This window comes from Mesitornis unicolor, unplaced genomic scaffold (genome assembly GCF_000695765.1).
Source record: "Mesitornis unicolor isolate BGI_N332 unplaced genomic scaffold, ASM69576v1 scaffold22698, whole genome shotgun sequence".
Lineage (NCBI taxonomy): Eukaryota > Metazoa > Chordata > Aves > Mesitornithiformes > Mesitornithidae > Mesitornis > Mesitornis unicolor.
This window is the reverse complement of record NW_010204164.1, coordinates 58,450-74,837: the sequence shown is the minus strand read 5'-3', so window position 1 is coordinate 74,837 and position 16,388 is coordinate 58,450. Positions and strand designations below refer to the sequence as shown.

The 16,388-nt window shown below is 37.0% G+C and overlaps 1 protein-coding gene across 1 annotated transcript in view; it reads right to left on the bottom strand.

Annotated features, from left to right (window-relative positions):
• SDCCAG8 (serologically defined colon cancer antigen 8) overlaps positions 1–16,388 on the bottom strand; it is a gene marked incomplete at its 5' end in the record, with an annotated part of 100,314 nt that overhangs the window by 35,213 nt on the left and 48,713 nt on the right. The window contains 3 exons of the mRNA XM_010190975.1: positions 5,606–5,737; positions 12,385–12,493; positions 14,605–14,732. Coding sequence (XP_010189277.1) covers positions 5,606–5,737; positions 12,385–12,493; positions 14,605–14,732 — 369 coding nt within the window. The remainder of the gene's footprint in view (positions 1–5,605; positions 5,738–12,384; positions 12,494–14,604; positions 14,733–16,388) is intronic.

Genomic DNA, 16,388 nt, shown 5'->3' with positions numbered 1-16,388 from the left:
TCTTTCAGACAGGATTTGTAACATACATACGTATACGTGTCTATGTTTATATAGACAGCCCCCAATCATTTCCTAACAGTACTCCTCTGGAGTATACATTTCTCAACTGAAATGTGGGGTTATTAAATAGCAATTAAAAAAAATAAGTAATCGTGATAACCTCAAATTCTGGACAGAGCAGAGAGTTTTATCTGGCTGTGCAGCTATGCCAGACACAGGGACCACAAAACGTTTTCCAAATTCCTTGCATGAAAGGCTGCACAGACCAGTCTGTCTCCAGTTGTTACGGCAATTCCATTACAGCGAAACCACACCAAAGATATGTGGGTATCAATAATGATCCTCAGGAGAAAGTGGATAATTTTGCTTTTTAAACATTGAGGAAACTTCAAATCAAAGATGTTACGGATGATACATATGTTAATTTCTACTTTCAATATAAAAATTAATGCATTTTAAACTAAAAAGCCACAATATAGTGCATTTTTAATCTACAATTGCATTTCAAAACAGATGACTGGTCTAGTAAAAGATAGTAACAATTGCCTCACTGTTACTTAAAAAAATAATAACTTATCAGTAAAATAAAACCAAGGAAGACAATATAATCAATGAGAACGCACCGGACCGGAAAAAATTAAAGGTCTTTCAGACAATGATCAAAACGGATCCACCCATCATTATTTCTTGAAAACAGAAAAAAAAAGGAAAGAGCTTTAGGCAGAGAATGTAAAATTTTAAATGCAACTTGATTGCTCTGGTTATCAAGACACAATTTTAATCAATTGTTGACTGGAGATTTTGCCAAAGAAATCCAAAATCTCTATTCAGAAGTGCATCAGTGACAGCAAATCAGCTACTGTGATTTTATGTATCAGTTACTTGAAAATGCTGGTATGTTCTCTATATATGTCTCAGTTCTTATATAGATGTGTTCTCTCATGCATACATGATCTCTCATACACTACTACTTAGCAACAACACCACAAATAAATTTAATGGTGGGGAAAAACCTTTCAAGTTGTTGTCTGAATGTCACATTTTCAGTCTAACTCCTTCAGCGGTCCATTTAAGAATCCATTTTAGCTACTCTGCCAGGTCAGCTTATCCATAAGAATCATACATTTCCCCATAGGTAGAAAACAAATATAATTTGTCACACGTTGTGCTATACAGCCATTTCTGCACAGTTGCCGCAGTACATGAGAATGTCTGAAGGGGAAGACACTCCAGGTAGTTGGCTGCAGACACATCTCGGCAACATGGCACGTAGCTACGATTTGACACATATAGTCTTTATAAATCCAATGTCTATGAAGTCAAACAAATCTCCTTCTTATTTATAGTAACAGGCAAGAGCAGATCTCTGCCGTCTTGTTACACAGATGGCTGGAACATTTTTATAGTTAACTTACAACCACTGATGCCTGAGGAATAGACACACATCTGCCCCAAACTGCCAGTCCTGTGGGCTCTGCTTTTTAACTGCAGCCACCGAAAATACAGCCATAATACAGGCAACACCATCACCCCCAAAAAGCTACAACAGCAAAAAGCCCCACACAAATCTGCATAAAATGTATTCTTATTGTTATTGTTACACAGATTGGATAGTGATCATACACATTATAGCAAAAATAACAGCAGTACCAACTCCAATCACCAAAACTGAAGTTCTGGAGAAAATTCATAGCCCCAGATCCCATTTACTGGACTTAGTCTGGAAAAACACTTGGGAAAAAACTCATTAGAAGCTTCTAAATTTTTGTTGTATTAAAAAGATTTCAAAAGAGCCTCATACTTCATACAAACTACTGTCCATATGCTCTTTTGTGCTGCTTGATAAAAAGTAAAGGCATGGCTGGCTCATCTTGAAAAAAGGAAAACAATTGCCTAGGATTTTCTTCTCCAGCTTGAAGACGCTACTCCGTATGTGCTGTATTTCCACACATCATCTGGGCCTTTAATAGGAAATGTACATGGAATAGAGCTAACTATATTAAATTAAATGCTTCCCATTTTAGACACTGGCTGTCCACAGGAGAAATTCTCTAAATAGATGACTTGCAATCAAAATGCTTGCTTTACCAGAAGAAGAATAGATGCAGAAAAGCAAAGCTGTAATTGAACCTTGTATCTACAGGAGTTGTTAACAAAGTCCAGTGAAAGCTTAAAATAGCCTAGATGAAATCCTGACCCATAGCAGCTTGGGCAAATATTACTTGTTCATAAACATAACAGATCTAGACAGATTCTTGTCTTTTTCTGCTTGCTCCCCAAACTGGGAGAGATTAGAGCTTGCAAGAAAGTGGATCTGCACTTACAGAACTGGTCTAAGCCACATGCCTTGGAATTTAGTTTGAAGGCAGATAAAGGAAAGAATGAAACAACATTATACATAGCAATTTGATTTCAGATTTTCCTTCCACTGGAATCTATTTCTTTTTTGTGGAGTGAAGCACAGAAGGAAAATGGAAAGGCAGTTTAACCTTTTATTTTTGTTACATATTATTTCTATTCTTGGCTAGTTTTCTGTCTTTATAGCTGCCTCACAAGAAATTCTGTACTTTCTGCTACCTACTCATTTTCATTATTAACACTTATCTATAGAATGGGAATTTGAAGAATTTCATCATAAAATTTGCTTTGAGTTTGAAAATTTTTATCAATGTGCTCTTTGCCACCTAACAGATGAGAATTTATTTCTCCAAGATTCAGATACATAGTCACACACTGACCAGCTCACTCCCATGGTATATCAGTGACCCTATGTCACTTTGGAGAGAATCTGCTTAGCTAAACAAATCATTGTCTAAAATTAAAGTACGTAGCTGCAAAAAACATCAAAATAAGAACAAATAATGTAAAAAAAAATAATAATACATTTATCCAAAGCAAAGGTGCTAGATTAACAACATTAAATGAACACCTATCTAGAAACTCCATTGCAGTCTTAACTTGTCACCCTGGTCCCGCAAGCTGTACAAATTTCAATTGAAATTCACCCCAATAGAGTCTGTCAACTGCATCATTTAGATGGACATCTACTTCTTCTAAAGTTGTATTTCACTGAGCAAAACCACACTGAAAGGTCAGACATTTGCATTACATTGAAAAGGTTGATTGAAAATAATCTTTAATGATTGCAATTTAATCTCTTTCTTTAACACCTGCTTATATAATTTTGGACTACACTCATTTGCAGCACATACTCAGACAGAAAGATAGGAATGGCAGAGAAAGAGTTATCTTGTTCATTTTCTGGAATGCAGCTATCACAGTTGCCACAACAGTGTTGCTCCAAAAGAAACTCCAATTGATCAATGAGATCTTGCTCCTTCCACAAAACAACTGTACTGGGGCCTGTCATACTTTCCTAGGAGAACACAAGCAGTGACCGAGATTTCTTCTTAGACAAATACCACCATTCCTTATTATTCAAATGCAAGTGTTAGGTGTCAATTCAAGTCAAAAATAATTTTGATACAAGAAACTTTCTAAAAAGTCCCAGAATAACAACAGTGAGAAAAATAGGTAGGAACCCGCTTTGCAGGGATGTGTTGCAAAAAGACCAGTGCTATTTGTAGCTGCGTACAAAGGGGAAACATATTGTGTTAAGAAGTAATAATCTTTAGCATTTTTTTGCTGTGATTATTAGTATCCAAGTGATGGATGAAAATCTGAAGCAAAACACATTATTATTATTATTATTTGTTCTTCTGCCTTCACTAAATAGCATAGTCAGATCTCTATCTTCAAAATCAGAAGAGAAATATCACTATTTTTATTTGGTAGAAGTCCTTCAACATAAATATAAGGAACTGGGAGATTTATTTTTTGTAGTAATATTTTCTGCTTTTCTTCACCTAGATCTGAATACTTCATAGCCAATATATAGCATTTGGGAACGGATACTGAATATCTAACTCCAGTTTTCACATGGAAACTAAAATTAGATTACATTGAATTTTTAAAGCACTTTATTATATCAGCCTTACCACTTATTCCCTGAATTTAAAATTAATATAGTGCAAGATCATAACTAAAGATATTTTATAAGAGTCCTCTCTTAAAATGCTGGTAAAGTATACTATTTATGATTCAAATACCTGATAATCTCTGCCATATTTACATATTCTAAAATATTAAATAAGACAAATACTCTCACTGTCCTGTTTTCTCTCCTTGTTGTCAGCAAAACAGCAGCAGAAGGTAAGGCAGTGCCTGCAGTGTGACTACTCTGCTCTCAAGCCACTTTTCTGTTCTGGATTAATGCTTTCCATCTTTTCTAGTGTATAATCTTTGCTGCTGCAGCAGAGAATGAGCAACATTTTCCAGTCTGTCTGGACTGGACTATTTAGTAGTCTTAAATTCAACTAGATACTAATAATTCTACAGAAGAACAGATAGGAGAAGGAGGGGGAAAAAAAAAAATATCCCCCCCCATCCCCCCGCAAGTAACCCTAAGTGCTCAAGTGCACGTCCTCCATATGCTAAGCATCCATCACTAGTAAAGAAACCAAAAGTGAGGCGAGATAAATGGAAAGATTATGTGATCACATAGATAAGGGACACAGTTGTAGTATTTAGAATTTCCTTATTCTCTGAGCTATAAAAGATGACAGTCCTGGGTTACAGAAGAACAGGGTGAGGTACAGACAGAAATCTGTACAGGAAGAGGAAAGGAGGGCATCTGGACAACTGAAAAGAGTGCACGAAGAGCTTGCAAGAAACATGCTGGTATGGACAGAGAGAATGAAGAGATGGCAGAAAAAAATAATTTAATAATGGAATAAAAATGAGCATAGAAGACCGGCTGCCTCAGTACATGCCAGATCTGTTCCTATCAGGTGGTCAGTGGTCAAAAGAAGCAAACAGATTTTTTCCCAGCCAGGACTACCTAGTCCAAAAGAAGTTAAACTGCATTTTGCCTTTCACTGCTGACCAGAGGCAGCGTGGCTGACGGGGTGTGCAGAGTTGCCTCTCAGCCATCTCCCAGCTTTATCCTCCAGTCCCCCAACCACAGCTAAGCTCTTTCCAGTGCCTGTTACACTGAATGTAGGGTGGTAAACAGAACAAGAATAAGAGAGCATAGCTGGACTTTCTGATACCAAAAAGTGTCCACAGTGATCTTTAAGGACATCTAATCTGAATCACAGCACAAGGTGTTATGAGACTGCTAAACCCCAAAAATACACCTATTACATGGCACAACGGAATCCACATCTGTACACTACATTCATATTACTGAATAACCTCCTCTCTCTTTCCTTCTCCCTCCCCCCCCTTTTTTTTTTTAATATGGTAAGACAATTCATCCAAGTTAGAGCAGAGAACAGCCGAAGCAGCCCACACACATATGTACTAGGCTTCAATTCTTTGGAAGACTATGTTGTTCAAGCTTTCCCTTTATTTATCCAAAATGGCACAAGCAAAAGATGTTATAAAAAAACCTCAACAGAATGCTTGGGGAGGGGGAAGGGCTGGTCATTCTCGTAAGGAAAGAACAATACTTTCCAACAACCTAGTGTCATTTCTAAGTTTACACAACACAACAGGTAGAGCAGAGCATACCACATACTGACAGATTAACTGGACCTCCTACCTGGACTTCATACTCTCATGCATTATCCCATGCTGGAGGCATTGTCGGTTCAATTCATCATTTTGTTTCTGCATCTTCTCCAATCTGCCATGAAGATACACTTTTTCCTGACTAAGCTGGTTGACTTCAGATCTACAGAAGTAAAAGACAGTGATGATGGATGTTGTCAGATTTCATCCTGCAGCGTGCCATCAATATGTGGCTTCAGCATTTATAAAATTTCATACATGTATATGCAATGCATAAACGGGCTATTACTAGAACTTACAGAAACAAAACACTGTTTCAAATAGTCTTAAGACAAAAGAACATGATGCTGAAGGGTGTCTGGTAAAAATACCAACGGAAATCACTCAGCCATAGGTTGGCTTTGCTAATTTCAGCGCGGTTCAAACAGGCATGTCATTTGGCATTATGTGTTGATGTTAAATAAGACCAATAAATGTAAATTCATACTTCTCAGACAAGAATTTGGCCAGCATTTTGAAAACATATTTCAAGTTCTTTACTAGGAAAAGCTAACACCTAGTTTAAAAAACAGCTACTACAGACTTGTTCAACCTTTATTGCACAGGTTGAACTCTCACTAGTGCTGCTGTTTCAGAAACTTTATCAATGTAATATGCCAAAAATACCATTACATAGATTAACCAAAAAAAAAATCCCTAAACACCACATTAAGAGGAAAATGAATAAAACCTAGAAAAAGAAATAAGGGACAAATCATACAGACACACCCTAATCTACATAAAACTCAGCACAGCCTTTAAGAAAATTAGTCACTTATAGCAATTCTTATTCTTCACGGGTGAGCAGAGACGCCAGATCCATGAATGACCTGGGACTGCTACTTGCTACATGTCTAACCATCAGCCCATGGAGAAACAGGCATGAGCTGTTTCTTAATATCAGGAAAAGATCTCAGATTAAATTGTGATAAAATATACATTATGCACTTGTACAGTTTAACTCTTTGGAAAAGGTTAATGAGAACATGTCAGGATCTGCTGTACTATCAGAAAGTAAGACTCAAAAGCAAGCAAATTTGTTTTATGGCATCTGCCACTCCAGATCTTGAGGTTAAAAAGCTTCAGAGATATCTTTAAATCATAAACTTAAATATGCTGCAGTTACAGCGGAAAGATACTTTACCTTCCTGGCTGTTACAGAATGCAACAACAACTGCCATGCTGAAAAATAAAACAAAGTGCAGGGGGGGAGGAATACCTCTCCCTCAAAAACATGTTGTTACACTGACAAGTCAAATCTGGAAATGACAACATAATCTTTCCATGTTTAAATAGAGAACAATACACGATATCATCTGTGAATCAAAAAGAACTTAGCAGTGGAAACTTTGGAAGAAGACTGTATGTAATTGAATTTAGATAGGGAGTTACAGCCCTATTAAGGAATAGCACTGACAAATACATCCAGATCTGTAGTGTACATGTATTTGTACATTAAACTTAAATGCATAAGTGTTTCCTGGATGGGGATGTAACAGTGGGCAGGATGTTCTAGGAAGGTAATTTTTACACTGAACATTTAACAGAAATATTAGAAACTTAAATGGTGGCATTAACAAAGCCCTGGGCCAGTTGTTCTCACCAGGGTGAGTACAGTCTGTACTTGAGACCGACACTGGAAGAAAGAAATGGCGGATAAAAGCAAAGGTCCACTGTGGAGCGGCTCAACAGCGATCTGACACAGCAATGCCCAACCAAGTGGTAACAGGGACTAAACTCAAGATTGCATTCCTTTTTTGCCAGAAAAATGCAAGAGCATTTGCCATGTGGAAATACTGTAAATTATCATATTTGTAGGGTTTCCCAACTGAGGAATCCTGATTCTTTTTCCGCATTTGTATGTGGCTGTCTCATTCACAGAAACAACAGAAGCAACTTTTAAGGTGATAAAAATCTCAATGTTTTCAAAGGATTTATTCATCTCCAGCACATTTGAAGGTACTCAGAGTCATTCAGGAAAGATTAAGGGATTCAGATCAATGAAAATGCTACTGATAACTACAATTAATAAAACAGAAGAAAGTAATAAATTCATTGGAAACACGAGTTGCATGATCTCTAATCTCTCAAATGTAGCTCTAAATGCCTGATGCTTTGAAGCATGTTATTTGTGTTCTCTTCTCCTAAAACATCTTTTGTAATTACAGTTGAACTCAGAAAAAAACCAAACATTGTTTACACAATGTTCCTTCCAAGTAAATATCTAAGAGTCTGACCACCCAGATTCATGTACTTTATTGCACTGAAATGTGGAGGACAGCACATATGAAGGGCAGAATGCCCAGTAAGGTCAAAGCTAAAAGGTTCACGCGTGTTGGCATTAAAGAGAGAACAACAGTTCCAATACAAGACTGAACAACAAGAGGCTTCATTATCACCTGACAACGATTCCTTCTGCACTTTTAACTATACCACTCATTCACCTCAGTTTCCAAAGATTAAGATAGAAAAGCCAATTTCACGTGATATTTAAATGACTTCAGAATTCATTGGTTAAAAAAAACAAATCAAACCACAAAATCAACCATAATTGTAATAAACCTGAACAACAGCACATTTATATTAGGAGTAGCAATTCCACCCAGCTGGGGCAGGACCAGGAATACATAAATGCTGCCGAACCCCTCTGCTCCCAAGCTGTCACAGCAGGGATGGGAGTGAGAGGGGTGCCAGTACCAAAGTACTCAGTTCTGAACTTCAGAGACAGCTCACATGTAAGGCCAAGGAACAGAGACAAGTTAGAAAAATCTATGCACTTTGCACTACGTCTGATGGACCCAGAACAACTAAAGGACACAGCACAGACATGCTGATGTGGCTCCACAAGAGCTGCTCTGGCTCCAAGAGAAGGAGCAGTAAGCCGAGGCGGACTCAGAAGAGACTGAAGCGTGCAGACATTTGGAAGTGCTGCCACCTGAGCAGAGCTTTGCGTGGAGTTGCACTTCTGCAGCCTCAGGTCATACAGCTGTGTTAATGTACCTGTACATGCTTCTGAGGCCTGACAGACTCCAAGGACCTGTATGAAATCACCGTTATTGCCAAACTGCATGGAGCAAAGCTACATCACATGAAAATGTAAAATGCATGCTTGTAAGAAGATGGGAAATAGATTTTGCCATCTCATGTGCTTGTCACTATATTAAAAACAATTGACAATGACTGGGGGGAGGTCGGGTCAACAACAAAAAAACCCTCTAACTTCTGGATCCATTCAACTACCAAGAAAGCCCCAATTTCTATTTAAAGACAATTTTAAGATTTTATCTCTCATCCTTGCTGGAAAAGTCTTGGAAAAAACCCCAACAAGTTCCCCCAAAACATTCAAATACTGGAGGCAAAGAAACAGCACATATTAAATAGCCACAATTCGAAGTCAGTCTTAGGATATTTTTAGGATGAGCTGATTTTTGAACACCAAAGTTGCAATGCTGCCTTTACTCCTCTGAACTACCTTTTGCATTGCAGTGCTTTTTAAGCGCTGCCTTTTCCTACTCTTAAAACCCATTGTTTACTTGTACAGCAATTAAACACAGGCTCTAAAATATTTTCTGCTGACACAATATCATTGCATATAATTTTAATGCCTGATCCTTGAGACAGCCTGTTTCCCAGCTTTGTACAGCTACTTTCAACAAACATTTCACTCTTGGTATTGAGTGCAATGACTGCAGTCAACCAAACGTGCAGAAAAATAGTTCAGCCGGGTGTGTGTTCTTTACTTCAATTAAACTCACACAGTTGGATGCCTACTATTGCCAAACCAGTAATATAATTTATACATTATAGTCCAAACAGTAAAACTACACTAAAAGTCATTTAACAATATTTATAACACCATAAAATACAGTGTTAAAATATATGAACTGCAATATGTACCAAAATTATAAAATTTGTTTCTCATCATCAGTGATTAAAACCAGGATCATTGCTCTAGCTTCAATACTCACAACCCTGGTGACAGATTAGAATTCAAATCTTAATGATCAATTTACAATTAACAAGATAGAAGTGAAACAAATTAAACCAACCATTATATATAAGGAGACCCAATGGACACCTATTGTTCCCCTTAATTACAAAACACAAATCACAAATACACAGTGGGTACTGTTAAGCATTAATCTACAACCTAGAAACTCAGACAGTGACAATCAGAGGGAAAAAAAAAAGAAGAAAATATCAGGGAAGAAATCAACAAAGGACTATATTTTTAAACATGCCTATGCATACAAAACCTCCACAGACATCTTCTTGCACAGCTTGAGGGTTTTATAATTTGTCTGACATTGTCTTTCTGAAGCTCTTCTAATCCTGTGTAGGGGCTAGCTCACAAAAATGGTTCCAGCTTACATAGAAACAAGATAACTTCAGTTTAGATTTCTCAGATAACCAGTATTAAACATAAAAATATATGTAAAATTCAGAGGCATCTCCACTGAAATTGTGCACATACGTAGTTGTCACAGATAAATTTGGAATGCCTCTTACTACAAACGGGCCCTTTATTTCCTATCAAATCCTCAAAATTTCATATAAGCTTACCCTTGATTCTATTATTAAAAATGTTTGAATATTTTACTAAGTAAATAATGATGCTGCTAGTATACAGTTAACCCCATGGAAACTAAGGAACAGAGATTCCAGAAGTATAGCAAGAAAGTACACAGCCAGGTCCAAAATTCAATTTATGGTAAGGCCAAAGAAATATTTTCCATGCAAATAGGGCACACTGCTGCTTCATGACCTGCTTTTATTAGGGCACATCACAACTGAATTATAAAATCTTCCAAAAATGACTACTTGTTTTTTTCAGAAGACAAAGCTACAGCGTTCTGTTCCAGAACTGTGGTTTTAGACCAGACTGACTGACTACGAGTCAGAAAGTAGATGATGAGAGATGCTGCTGAAAGATACACACAGATCATGCATTCAAAACTCTGCCGCAGTCATGTTCTGCATCCCATCTCCTGGTCACATCACTTTTTAAAGCCATCCATTCATTGACCACTTCCCACCATCTCCAGTTCACCTTTTGCTTCTCACTTTCACATCCTTTCTTTGTCCCTACTGACTTCTCCATTCCCATTATTGCCTGCAGCAGCTCCCACTCTGCTCAAGCTATTTTAGAGCCACTTCCCACAACTGCTTTCACGCATTCTTCTACACTGTTTCTTGTGGAAATTATACCACTTTCTGGAGATCTAAAAGGCTCCTTTTCCCTTTTTCAGGTTCTTGACATAGTCCTCTAATGCTGCTAGGTGGAGAAACACTTGGCAATCTCTAGTATTTATTTTCAGAGAATAATGTGTTTTCACAGTATGTTTTCTGTCTTTCCTTCATCCTTTTACAGTTATGAGTCTGTGACTGTGAGCTCTAGCAACAAAGTCTGTGTGCATTTTTATTGCTAGAATAATAATATGATTTGAATCTATTTAGATTTTGTATTACTTTAGCAGAGGAGCTCTGCTTTTTTAGAAGAAAAATTCTGTTTGCTTCTCTCTCAAGCACCCATCACAACATTTGCAGGAGAAGATCGCTTATATTTCCTCAAGTTTCTCATTTCTTCCCCAGACACTCTGGATGGGATCCATTTTCCAGCTCCAGCCACTTAACAACCAGTCAGCACTTTATATCCAGTGGAAAGTAGGAGGGGCAGGGGAGGCAGTACCTGTGGGAAGCATCGTATAATTTTTTTTTTATATGTTTCTATCATCTACTTATATCATTGCCCTTTGACCATTCCTGGAAACAGGATACTGGGATAAACGAGCTCTCTCCCTGAGTGAGTGTTGCCTTTGTTATGTTACCTCAACAGTATGATTAAATCCACCCAGTCAAAGAAGAATCCTGTCTTGAAAACCAATTTTATCTTTGCTGAATGTTTTCTTTACTTCACATAAGCCATGCAAGATGAATCCTACCCTTAATTACCAATTTCACTTTGTATGAAATGTACAGAAGTTGCAGAATCCCAACTCACCACTTAAACCCTCTTTTCTTCTCTAACCCTGCAGAAAGTTTCAACAGGGACTATTTTCACACTTAAAAATGGAAAATCAAATTATTTACTGGTATAGAACTACAAGTATTTTTTTTTCTCCCAAAGATAGTCATGTCCTTTAGAACTTTAAAATAGATACTTCTTGCTTTTGTATTTATTTAAACCAGTTATTGCTTCCAGGTTTAGTTCTATTCCTGAATTTTTAATGGCTTTGGATGTAGACCTGCTAGTGATTTTAACAAGAGCACCACTTAACAAGCAGCAGCAGAATCAGAGCTTCAATGACAAGCAATTTTGATGACAATTATTTCAGAGATAATTATTCAGTGTGTAGCATTGTGAATGGAGCTTTAAGTAATTAATCAAACCAACAAGACTACAGTTTTGAGAACTTTAAATATTTAGTATTTTAAAATAGTTGCAGACAAACTTGAATTGTAGCTCTGTTAGCAATTTTCCACTCTTCGTATTAAGAATATGAACATCGGAAAGAAAATACAGTATGCAATTTTTACATTGGAATTGTCTAAGAAAATTGAAGTAATAGCCAGAAACGTAATTTGAAAAGTGGAAAATTACAATTACTCTGGATAAAAATCCATCCATGTTTATTAAATGGCATATATTACATTGAGATGATGTGGAATACCTGGGACAAGATAAATAATAATAAATATTAAAATACAAATAAAAAATAAGGAAGCATGTCCTAACAATAACAGGAATAGGATAAGAAAAAATATACTAACCTGTATTTTTCTGACATTTGTTCCAACTTCCTTGCCAACATACAACATTCTTCCTTTAATTTTGCTATGAATGTATTCTGGGAGGTCAGTAGAGAATCCAGTTCATTTACTAGAAATTATAAAATTATAAAACTAGAAATTAATTTAACAAAGATAGAAATTTATAGACAATTTACAGACAGTTTTATATATTCTTAATTTCTTTCCTCTAGATACTCCTAGTTTTGGTATGATTTTTAAACTTCAGCTCCTTGGACATGGAATTATGACATCATCTTTCACCAAATAAGGGCTTTACGTCAGAATAAGTTAACGTAAGGTGTTGAAGTGATGTTGCCACTGAATCAGGTCTTGTATGAGAAGAATAACGATAAAGACTACATCTCAAAACTGGCAGTTTCATTTTTTAGCTGGAAGTTCATTGACATTTCTGGGAGGAATAAAATGGGCACAGCGTGCCTTAGTAGCCTTTTGCTTGCTCAGCTGGTGCAGAGGATACACTGGCAACCCAAACACTCACACTATAGACTCATTTTATTCTCTCCTTAAAAAACCTGTTCTTTTATTTACTGGGTCCATGCACTTACTATTATTCATGTATTTTTTTCTCTTTAATGATAAGATATAGACTTACTATCCAGTGACAGTTGCAGTAAAACTATTTTATAAATTGTTAGTTACTATTGCTTTGGGCTGCACTGAGATTCGTGACCTAGAAATAAAGCATTTTTATTCTTTTAAAAGGAAGACACTGCAAAATTATGTTTCTCTATTTCTGCTTTTAAAATCAAAGGGAGACTGACCATTGTTATCCAGATTCCTTCTATGTGTGTAGGGTCATAATACTCAAGGGTTTCTTTATGTAAATAATAAATTACTATCATCTTCATGTCCTCCTAATCTCACTAGAGATACATAAAAACAAACTCAGCCTTAATGTTGTTTCATTTTTGTATACTGGGACAATTTATGCACCAGAAGGGTAAATTACATCTCTCCTCTGTAGAATTACCCTTGGTCATATGCAGATGTGCTGGCTAAGGTAGTGAAAAACAATTCTGAGAGCTTCTTTTCCTACTGTGTAGACAGCAGCCATAACCTAGCTGTTTGCATTCCCTGAACACATGGAAGGGTCCTCTAGCACTGTGATAATGCTGCAAAAAAAGCAGGAAATCAGATGGCAGATGTAAATGTGCCTGCTACCTCAGGTATTATCTGACAGTCAGGATTAACACAGACTACATCATTTTTCTAAAGGTATTGCAGAACTGCTGGGCAAAAATGGAATTTTATTAAACATATGAATATGCCATGTTCCATAAGAACTGAAGCTCCTCCTTTCCGTGCTCAGGGCTTAGATATTTCCTCTTTTAAAAATTGCTTTTTTGTTGTTTATAACATGCACCTTTATTAATGTTGTTGGCATAGTACTTCACAATAACAAAAGGCTTTTTTCATTTGTTTGGAAAACCCATTTTACTTCCAGATTAAAGGTTAGAAGTTATTGATTAGATAAGTCAATGCAATGAAGTCTCCTATTATGAGAGCCTGAAGTATGCAAGGGATTAAACATCTTTCTTCTAGATTGAGGGTGTGTGGGGGTGCACACGGTAATGCTAAAAATGTTCGAGGCTGCAAAGATTAAATAAAGGAACATATCAATTTGGAGCCAGTGAATTACATCCAGCTGCGACAGTGAATTAAGAACCGATTAATGACTAAAGCTTTTCTCCAGTTTGGATGCCGAAGCAAACTCATTAAGCTTTTAGAGTAGCTATAATGTGTGTACTGTGGGAACTGTTCAATGCTATTCAGGAGACTTTAACTGTAAGCTCAGAGCATTTCCCGCAGAGCTTCTGATGCTATTTTCTTTATATAACATGTGTGCCTGAAAATCCAGCCAAAAACAAGCCCTTTGTTTTTCTACTTTGTTGTGGTCTCTCTCAGCTTTACGTTTCTTGAACACAGGTAAATAAACTCATAATCCAGATGGTGCAACAGATGTGAGAGCAGCACTCTGAAATCAACAGACAGTGGGCAATACTTTCCATTTTCTCTTTTAAACGCTAACTAATATGTAATTCGGAATCTCCGGTGTAGTTAGCATCTGCTCCCTTCGGCCAGCCAAAGGTTACAGGTGTTCCTGATGTCATTTCACAGTAAGGCGTGGGCCTGGCTTGTGAGTGAGTGCCCAGGCTCTAATCTTTCCCTTCCACCTACCAGTTTTCTCATGCTGGGCCTCCATTTGCTGCATCTTCTGTGTCAGCTCCTGCTCTCTTTGCTGGGCCTGAAGGGCTTGGGCCTTTGCTTCATTGCTAATGCTGTGCCGAATGCTCTCTTTCTCCAATCTATTAAAAGAAAAAAAAGGAAATAAAGAGAATACAGAAGATAAATTAAAAAGGCAAAGCAGAAGATTCAATTAATAACAACAATTAAAAAAATGTGGCCAAGCTTTTCACACCAAACATTTCCCTCCTGCTTCAGGTTATACAAACTGACCTTTCTCTTGCAATGTCAAATATTCTCCAGTGACTAGCAGAAAAAGGATAAAAAATATTTTCTATTTCCTGAGTGAAAATTAGCCTTTCAGACAAAAATATGATTTTATTTTTAAAAATTTTAAACACGATTTCTTTTTCATAAGGAAGTTTCTCACCATCCACTTTGCATTGAACAGATTATTTGCATTTTCTTTTAAATGCTATTTATTTAATGCTGCAATGAAGCTTAGGGACCTGACCCTGAGATGGACTGGTTCCCAGTGAACCAGCAGGAGATAAGTCAATGGGAGCGACTGCCACAGTGCTCATAATACAGCTACTCAGAAAGCTTAATGAGTTCTCTTAAGCAACCAAACAAGTTTTAACTATTAATTTATGTAAATAGGAGATGAATGCAGCCATTACAATAGAGAAGACTGTTAGTACCACACAAGCCCAGCCCCTCACGGTTCTGCTCACTGGGGAGTTGTACAGGAAGGTCTAAAGCCCAGTGCTATTATTGAAATATGCAGGCAAGAGAGCAATTTACTTGACCAGATATGCAAGATGGGGCAATCTGCTCCTGAGGCAAAACAAATGCTAGACTACCACACTCCATTGAAGCATTTTATTTAATGCAAGCCAAGCAAAAACAGCATGGAAAATAAAAACCCAAAAAGATACACACATATAAATTAGAAAAGGTCCTAAACTGCAAATTCATATCTAGACTTCCCCAAAGGTCATGAATATTTATCTGGTCCCCACTAGGATCCAGATCCAAAATTTCAGTGAGTTCACACATACAAGGATTGATTTCTAGGTTTCAAATTACATATAAACACCCACTTTTCTACTGAAGCTACATTTAATAGCTTGGGATAGGTTTCAATAAAGTCTTACAAACGTGTTGTTTTATTCTAGGGATAATACCTATTTCAGGGGACTACAAAACAGAACGCAGGCATAGATCATGTAAGGATAAAGCCACATCTCATGTGGCTGCTGCACTTAACCTTTGGATTGGTGCCTAATAACCCATCCGAGATATTGCAATATCTCAGCATGACACACACAATGTTAAATCTTCTCTCTTAAATTTCCCCCAAAGCAATACAAATGGTGGGTCACATTACACTAATTCCTGGTCCTGATGTTGCAAGCTGTACCTTAGGCAAAACTCCATTTGAAATCACAGACAGTTTTTTCTGAAGTAACACTGAGAATGATTTGACACAGAGAATACATTTAGATAGCAAGAATATTATAGCATTGAGGAAACAAAGCACATTTTTCAAGGAAATTTCATACATTAAACTGCACTTTATCACATCATTTCAGAAATACTTTGTAACCATATCGGGGCTATCCTAAAGGAGTGATGCTTGCATTATTTCCTAAGTGTAAGCTCCAAATATGGCAAGCATTGCTATGAAAAAACTTTCAATATTTGCTGGAAACCAGTTTATTTAAACCCCTTCTCAGCCTCCAAATGTCTTTTTACCTTTAGACACTAGCACCTAA